Source organism: Oncorhynchus mykiss, chromosome 7, assembly GCF_013265735.2.
Source record: "Oncorhynchus mykiss isolate Arlee chromosome 7, USDA_OmykA_1.1, whole genome shotgun sequence".
Classification (NCBI taxonomy): domain Eukaryota; kingdom Metazoa; phylum Chordata; class Actinopteri; order Salmoniformes; family Salmonidae; genus Oncorhynchus; species Oncorhynchus mykiss.
In genome coordinates this window covers 60135320-60144595 of record NC_048571.1, presented here as the reverse complement: position 1 = coordinate 60144595, position 9276 = coordinate 60135320, and the positions used below count along the sequence as shown (strand labels likewise).

Here is a 9276-nt window from a genome sequence, read left to right as displayed (position 1 = left end):
GTTAAAGAGAGCCAACTATTAAGACCTGCTTTACTGACTGAACCATTGTAAACTACATGACATTTGCCACATCATACATGAGCAACTATCAGGTCAGCCAACAAAATAACAAGGGGGCGATAACTGGGGAGTAACATGAGACAAAAAACCTAGGCTGTCACTACTGTCACTGGGAAAATGTGGTTGAAACAAAGAAGCACATATATATTGATGGGAATTCAGGTGAGATCTTTAGGTCCTCAGTCTGTGTGGAAGAGAAGATGGAAGCATCTGTTCCCCAGATATAGAGGCCAGGCTCTACATGGTCTATGAACTACTGTCCTCTCTCTCCTCTATCCATCATCACTGTAACATGGTAGTGGTATAGCGGAGGGGAGGGTAAACGCATACAAACGACACTTATGCACCTTTTTTGTTAACATTTTGATTTATTTTTTAAAATTGAACCTTTATTTAACTAGGCAAGTCAGTTAAGAACTAATTCTTATTTACAATGACACCCTACCCCGGCCAAATTCTGACGACGCTGGGCCAATTGTGAGCAGCCCGATGGGACTCCCAATCACGTCCGGATGTGATACAGCCTGTAATCGAACCAGGGACTGTAGTGACGCTTCTTGCACTGAGATGCAGTGCCTTAGACGGCTGTGACGATCGCAGAAAAATGCATTGAAAATATAGTGAGCAATACTTTCCCCATGAACGGTGATCAGCTTTTAAGCAACATTTTTGTTTTTACACGACATCACAGGTATCATCCTATAGCTGCTGCAGAGGTCAGCTCTGAACCATCTTCTTGTGGGGGTCAAAGACGTATCTCTTGAATCGGAGGTTGATGCAGATTGGCTGAGAGTCTGTCTTGGCATCATCCTCTTTGGCTGGTTCCCCCTTAGCACCACCCTTAACTCTCTTCTTGGCAGAGGAGGAGAGGAGCTGCTTAGTCTCTAGACTGAGACCCTCTGAAGAGAAGAAAGAGGGAATGGGGAAGAGAGAGAGGGAGAGATAAAGAAAGAGATAATTCAAATTAGAATTAGAATTGCTGTTAGTTTATACAAGTCATATTTCCCTCCTTTAAAAAAAAGTATTCACATATAGTTTGTTTATTGGATAGGACAGAGGAATTAAATATGTATACATTACCAGTCAAAAGTTTGGACATCTACTCAATCCAATGTTTTTATTTATTTTTACTATTTTCTGCATTGTAGAAAAATAGTGAAGACATCAAAACTGAAATAACACACATGGAATCATGTAGTAACCAAAAACATGTTAAACAAATCATAATATACGTTTGATTTTAGATTCTTCAAAGTAGCCACCCTTTGCCTTGATGACATCTTTACACACACTTGGAATTTTCTCAACCAGCATCACCTGGAATGCTTTTCCAACAGTCTTGAAGGAGTTCCCACATATGCTGAGCAATTGTTGATTGCTTTTCCACTCTACGGTCCAATTTATCCCAAACCATATCAATTGGGTTGAGGTCAGGTCATCTGATGCAGCACTCCATCACTCTCCTTCTTGGTCAAATAGCCCTCACACAGCCTGGAGGTGTGTTGGGTCATTGTCCTGTTGAAAAACAAATGATAGTTCCACTAGCCGCAAAAAAAGATGGGATGGCATGTCGCTGCAGAATGCTGTGGTAGCCATGCTGGTTAAGTGTGCCTTGAATTCTAAATAAATCACAGACAGCGTCACCAGCAAAGCAACCCCACACCATCATACCTCTTCCTCAATGCCTCACGGTGGGTACCACACATGCAGAGATCATCCGTTCACCTACGCGTCTCAAAGACACGACGGTTAGAAACAAAATAAACAAAGTTGGACTCATCAGACCAAAGGACAGATTTCCACCGGTCTAATGTCCATTGCTTGTGTTTCTTGGCCCAAGCAAGTCTCTTCTTCTTATTGGTGTCCTTTAGTAGTGGTTTCTTTGCAGCAATTTGACCATGAAGGCCTGATTCACGCAGTCTCCTCTGAACAGTTGATGTTGAGATGTGTCTGTTACTTGAACTCTTTGAAGCATTTATATGGGCTGCAATTTCTGAGTCTGGTAACTAATGAACTTGCAGCAGGGGTAAGTAACTCTGGGTCTTCCTTTCCTGTGGCGGTTCTCATGAAAGTGAGTTTCATCATAGCGCTTAATGGTTTAGCAACTGCACTTCCAAGAAAGTTTCAAAGTTCTTGAAATTTTCCATATTGACTGACCTTCATGTCTTAAAGTAATGATGGTCTGTCGTTTCTCTTTGCTTATTTGAGCTATTCCTGCCATAATATGGACTTGGTCTTTGACCAAATAGGGATATCATCTGTATATTCCCCCACCTTGTCACACCACAACTGATTGTCTCAAACGCATTAAGGAAAGAAATTCTACAAATTGACTTTTAAGAAGCCACACCCGTTAAATTGAAATGCATTCCCGGTGACTACCTCATGAAGCTGGTTATGAGAATGCCAAGAGTGGGCAAAGCTGTCATCAAGGCAAAGGGTGGCTAATTTGAAGAATCTGAAACACGTTTTTGGTTAATACATGATTCCATGTGTCATTTCATAGTTTAGATGTCTTCAATATTATTCTACAATGTAGAAAATAGTAAAAATAAAGCAAAACCCTGGAATGAGGTAGTATGTACATGAATGTATAGTTAAAGTGACTATGCATATATATTTTATTCACTGCTTAAGCACACTCCGCCAACCCTGATGTCCAAGCCGTGTCTGAAACCTGGCTTAGGAAGGCCACCAAAAATCCTGAAATTTCCATCCCCAACGACAACATTTTCCGTCAAGATAGAACTGCCAAAGGGGGCGGAGTTGCAATCTATTGCAGAGATAGCCTGCAGAGGTCTGTCATACTATCCAGGTCTGTGCCAAACAATTCGATCTTCTACTTTTAAAAATCCACCTTTCCAGAAATAAGTCTCTAACTGTTGCCGCTTGTTATAGATCCCCCTCAACCCCCAGCTGTGCCCTGGACACCATATGTGAATCGATTGCTCCCCATCCATCTTCAGAGTTCATGCTGTTAGGTGACCTAAACTGGGATATGTTTAGCACCCCAGACGTCCTACAATCTAAGCTAGATGCCCTCAATCTCACACAAATTATCAAGGAATCTACCAGGTACAACCCTAAATCAGTAAACATGGGCACCCTCATAGATTTCATCATGACCAACTTGCCCTCTAAATGCACCTCTGCTGTCTTCAACCAGGATCTCAGCGATCACTGCCTGCTTCTGTCAAGACCACCCCTCATCACTGTCAAAAGCTCCCTAAAACATTTCAGAGAGCAGGTATTTCTAATCGACCTGTCCAGGGTATCCTGGAAGGATATTGACCTCATCCCGTCAGTAGAGAATGCCTGGTTGTTCTTTAAAAGTGCTTTCCTCACAATCTTAAATAAGTATGCCAAATTCAAAAACATTTAGAACTAAGAACAGATAGCCCTTGGTTCACTCCAAACATCCTGTGGCGTACTGCATTAGCATCGAATAGCCCCAGCGATATGCAACTTTTCAGGGAAGTCAGGAACCAATACACAGTCAGTTAGGAAAGCTAAGGCTAGCTTTTTCAAACAGAAATTTGCATCCTGTAGCACTAATTCCCAAAAGTTTTGCGACACCGTAAAGTCCATGGAGAATAAGACCACATCCTCTCAGCTGCCCACAGGCTAGGAAATACTGTCACCACCGATAGATCTACGATAATCGAGAATTTCAATAAGCATTTCCCCCCTACCCCAGCCAACAGCTCTGCACCCCCCGCAGCAACTTGCCAAAGCCACCCCCCCCTTCTCCTTCACCCAAATACATATATCTGATGTTCGGAAAGAGCTGCAAAATCTGGATCCCTACAAATCAGCTGGGATAGACAATCTGGACCCTCTCTTCTAAAATTATCCGCCAAAATTGTTGCAACCCCTATTACTAGCCTGTTCAACCTCTCTTTTGTATCGTCTGAGATCCCCAAAGATTTCAAAGCTGCCGCGGTCATCCCCCTCTTCAAAGGGGGAGACACTAGACTCAAACTGATACAGACCGATATCCATCCTGCCCTGACTTTCTAAAGTCTTCGAAAGCCAAGTTAACCTGACTAGGAATGGCGTTCCATTAGCGCTCTGTTTCGTCAAAATTGCAGAAATGTAATTATTATAAATATTTAACGTTAATTAAATCAGAAGTGCAATACGGCAAATGAATGCTAAACGTCTTGTTAATCTAGCCACCATGTCAGATTTAAAAACGTTTTTACTGGGAAAGCAAACCATGCGATTATCGATCACTAGACAAAACATTATGTACAGCTACCAGCCAAGTAAATTAGTCACAAAAGTCAGAAATAGCAATTAAATTAATCAATTACCTTTGAAAATCTTCTTCATTTGGCAACACTAAAGGTCATGACGAAACAATAAATTGTTGTTTTGTTCGATATAATCCATTTTTATAGCCTAACAGGAAACATTTTGTAAACGGCTTTGTGTCATAAATTCAGTGTCCTTCAACTTTGGACGTAACATTCGATGTAATTACTCACTCTAAACGGATGTTTATCGAGTCATGTTTGGTTTCATTGCAATCCTTTGTTTGTTAGTAATACAGCCATACTTCATGGTTCTTTTCCCGGGACATATTGACCGAAAGGAACTGATTTGAACACACCAAACTATGACCTCATTGCGCACCAATGATATGACCAGTTCTTCGTTGATTGACTGTATTTCGGACCAATGACCACTGATCGTTTTGAAATCTAGCTTGGTAGATAGCCAATGAGCCGAGGTAAACGACAACAGGTGATGGTTCTATCCAGGAAGACTAGCCTTTGTGGGAAACTTGAGCGTAAAGACACAACCATTCGCCATTGAAAATTCTACTAGAAGCAGCCACGCTGGTTACGGGCAGCATTTCTGTTTTGAGAGCATTTTCAGAGAAGAATTATGGCGAGTAAAACTTTAAAATCAAAGACAAAGACAAAATATACAGATATACACAATATTATTGAAGAAATTGATCAAGATAGTGACAGTGAATTACTACAAGATGATTCAGACAGATTCAGACATTACTACAAGATGATTCAGACAGACAGAATTATTTTGACTCTAAATCTGAGGAGATGTTCCTGTATGGAGAAGATTCTGTGTTGGATTGGTGAGTAACGTTATTTGAAATGTATAATATCAAATATTATTAATTTGAGTTGAGATATTTTTACTTTATTTGCCATATATAAAAATATAATCAGTAATGAAATGTGTAAAGTACACTGCTCTACATTGTGGGTGAGTGTATGTCTGTGTGTCTGTGACTGTGTGTCTGTATATATTAGATATTTTTTACATTTTATTTTATCTAAACATGGAATGGATCAGCTCCTCACCATAGTGATTCATTCCCTACTCTATATATAATCTGTGTCTGTGTGTCTGTGTCTTTATTTCACAGTCCCAGCGATTCTGATTGGGAGCCCATACTGCCAAGGTGCAAATCCCCCACTGAAGCTGGTCCATCCAGCCGGACCCCTGCTGTGTCCGGCACAACACCTACCCCCGCCCGGCCATCAAGAGGTGTGAAGTCGGTGACAAAGAAGTGGAGGAAGGGAAGTGTGGAACCTGCTGGCAGAGCAGAGGAGGGTCGTTGGCACTCTGTGCTGGAGGAGGATGTGGCGCCACCACTTCCAGTATTCAGACCAAAAGTATTCAGACCATTTCCATGTCAGATCTTTTTTGTTTCCTTTCTATGGTCATTTACATGGGTCTTGTAAAGCTGAAAACCCTGAAGGACTACTGGAAATCTGCACCCCTCTATCAACTGCCTTTCCCCACCACGGTCATGTCATGCAGTAGGTTTCTGACAATCTCACGGGCACTTCATATCAGTGACCCAAAAGTTGACGAGGACAACAAGACGAAGCGAGGCACGGCACGGTTTGATAAGCTCTGCAAAATCAAACCTCTCTACCTCGACATCCTTGAGGCTTGCAAGACTTATTTTAATTTAGCTATGACTCCGTTATGGAGTTATTAGATTTTCAGCTGCTAGGGAAGGACTACAAACTGTTTGTGGACAACTTCTGCACAAGCCCTACCCTGTTCACAGACCTGAGGAAGCTGGAGATGTGGGCCTGTGGCACCATTCGGACCGACAGAGTGGGATTTTCGAAAACCAGGGTGAACGACATGCCTAAGCGGGCCACCATGAGATTAGAGGTCGACCGATTAATCGGAATGGCCGATTTCAAATTTTCATAACAATCGGAAATTTCAGATTAATTTTTTTTTTTTAACATTTATTTTATACCTTTTATTTAACTAGGCAAGTCAGTTATGAACACATTCTTATTTTCAATGACTGCCTAGGAACTGTGGGTTAACTTCCTTGTTCAGGGGCAGAACGACAGATTTTCAACTTGTCAGCTCAGGGGTTCCAATCTTGCAACAGCACAGTTAACTAGTCCATCGCTCTAACCATTGCACTCCACGAGTAGCCTGCCTGTTACGCGAATGCAGTAGAAGCCAAGGTAAATTGCTAGCTAGCATTAAACTTATCTTATAAAAAACAATAAAATCATAAATTACTAGTTATAACTACTAATCCAGTTTAGCAGGCAATATTAACCAGGTGAAATTGTGTAATTTCTCTTGCGTTCATTGCACGCAGAGTCGGGGTATATGCAACAGTTTGGGCTGCCTGGCTCATTGCGAACTAATTTGCCAGAATTTTACATAATTATGACATACATTGAAGGTTGTGCAACGTAACAAGAATATTTAGACTTAGGGATGCCACCCGTTAGATAAAATACCGAACGGTTCCGTATTTCACTGAAATAATAAACGTTTTGTTTTCGAAATGATAGTTTCCGGATTCGATCATATTAATGACCAAAGGCTCGTATTTCTGTGTGTTATTATGTTATAATTAAGACTGATTTGATAGAGCAGTCGAACTGAGCAGCAGCAGGTCCGTTATCATTCATTCAAACAGCACTTTCGTACATTTTGCCAGCAGCTCTTCGCAAGCACAGCGCTGTTTATGACTTCAAGCCTATCAGCCTAATGGCTGGTGTAACCAATGTGAAATGGCTAGCTAGTTAGCTGGGTGTGCGCTAATACTGTTTCAAACGTCACTCGCTTTTAGATTTGGAGTAGTTATTCCCCTTGCGCTGCGCTTTTGTGGAGCGATGGGTAACGATGCTGAGTGTTGTCGATGTGTTCCTGGTTCAAGCCCAGGTAGGGGCGAGGAGGGGTACGGAGGCTATACTGTTACACTGGCAATACTATAGTGCCTATAAGAACATCCAATAGTCAAAGGTATATGAAATACAAATGGTATAGAGAAATAGTCCGAAAATACTATGTTAACTACAACCTAAAACCTCTTACCTTGGAATATTGAAGTCTCATGTTAAAAGGAACCACCAACTTTCATATGTTCTCATGTTCTGAGCAAGGAACTTAAACGTTAGCCCTCTTACATGGCACATATTTTTACATGGCACATATTACTTCTCCAACACTTTGTTTTTGCATTATTTAAACCAAATTGAACATGTTTCATTATTTATTTGAGGCTAAATTGATTTTATTGATGTTTTATATTACGTTAAAATAAGGTGTTAATTCAGTATTGTTGTAATTGTCATTATTACAAATATTATGTTTTTTTTTATAAAATCGGCCGATTAATCGGTATCGGCTTTTTTGGTCCTCCAATAATCGGTATCGGCTTTTTTGGTCCTCCAATAATCGGTATCGGCGTTGAAAAATCATAATCGGTCGACCTCTACATGAGATGGATCCGTGAAGATGGCCTGCTCTTTGTGAAGTGGATGGATACCAGAGAGGTGGTGATGTGCACAACAATCCACAAGTCCTTCAGTGGAGATCACGTCGTCAGGCGTGTGAAGGGCGCTACTGGGGCATGGACCACCAAAAATGTCCCCATTCCAGCTGCTGTAAAGGACTACAACAAGAGCATGGGAGGTGTGGCCCTGTCAGATGCGCTGATAGGCTACTATAATGTTCTCCACAAAACCATGAAATGATACAAGACATTGTTTTATCATTTTATTGACATTGCTCCAGAAGGAAATGGCTAGGAGCTGTGGACAGCCCCCCATCTCACAGCTAGCCTTCAGGGAGTTGCTCATCCAGGAGCTTGCTAGCTACAGCAAGACCACTGTAGCACCTTCTGTCCCCTCTACCTCTGTCCCTTCTGCTCCAACCAGTGGTGTTCACATGCCAAAATGTATCATTGCAGGCAGGAATGTGCATCAGGGCAAAAAGGGAGACAGGCCATTACATCAGGAGACGTGGAGGAGGCCGTAGGAGGGCAACAACCCAGCAGCAGGGCCGCTACCTCCGCCTTTGTGCAAGGAGGAGCACTGCCAGAGTCCTGCAAAATGACCTCCAACAGGCCACAAATGTGCATGTGTCTGCTCAAACAGACTCCATGAGGGTGGTATGAGGGCCCGACATCCACAGGTGGGGGTTGTGCTTACAACCCAACACCATGCAGGACGTTTGATATTTGCCAGAGAACACCAAGATTGGCAAATTCGCAACTGGCGCCCTGTGCTCTTCACAGATGAAACCAGGTTCACACTGAGCACATGTGACAGACGTGACAGAGTCTGGAGACGCCGTGGAGAACGTTCTGCTGCCTGCAACATCCTCCAGCATGACCGGTTTGGTGGTGGGTCAGTCATGGTGTGGGGTGGCATTTCTTTGGGGGGCCGCACAGGCCTCCATGTGCTCGCCAGAGGTAGCCTGACTGCCATTAGGTACCGAGATGAGATCCTCAGACCCCTTGTGATGCGGTTGGCCCTTGGGTTCCTCCTAATGCAAGACAATGCTAGACCTCATGTGGCTGGAGTGTGTCAGCAGTTCCTGCAAGAGGAAGGCATTGATACTATGGACTGGCCCGCCCGTTCCCCAGACCTGAATCCAATGGAGCACATCTGGGACATCATGTCTCGCTCCATCCACCAACGCCACGTTGCACGACAGACTGTCCAGGAGTTGGCGGATGCTTTAGTCCAGGTCTGGGAGGAGATACCTCAGGAGACCATCCGCCACCTCATCAGGAGCATGCCCAGGTGTGGTAGGGAGGTCATACAGGCACGTGGAGGCCACACACACTACTGAGCCTCATTTTGACTTGTTTTAAGGACATTACGTCAAAGTTGGATCAGCCTGAAGTGTGGTTTTCCACTTTAATTTTGAGTGCGACTCCAAATTCAGACCTCCATGGGTTGA

The 9276-nt window shown here is 42.9% G+C and overlaps 1 protein-coding gene across 1 annotated transcript in view; it reads right to left on the bottom strand.

The window, feature by feature from the left end:
- Nucleotides 1–529: 529 nt before the first annotated feature.
- Nucleotides 530–9276, bottom strand: part of eefsec (eukaryotic elongation factor, selenocysteine-tRNA-specific) — a 23640-nt gene continuing 14893 nt past the window's right edge. The window contains exon 7 of the mRNA XM_021609959.2: nucleotides 530–959. Within this exon, the coding sequence (XP_021465634.2) occupies nucleotides 778–959 (182 nt within the window). The 3' untranslated portion in view covers nucleotides 530–777. The remainder of the gene's footprint in view (nucleotides 960–9276) is intronic.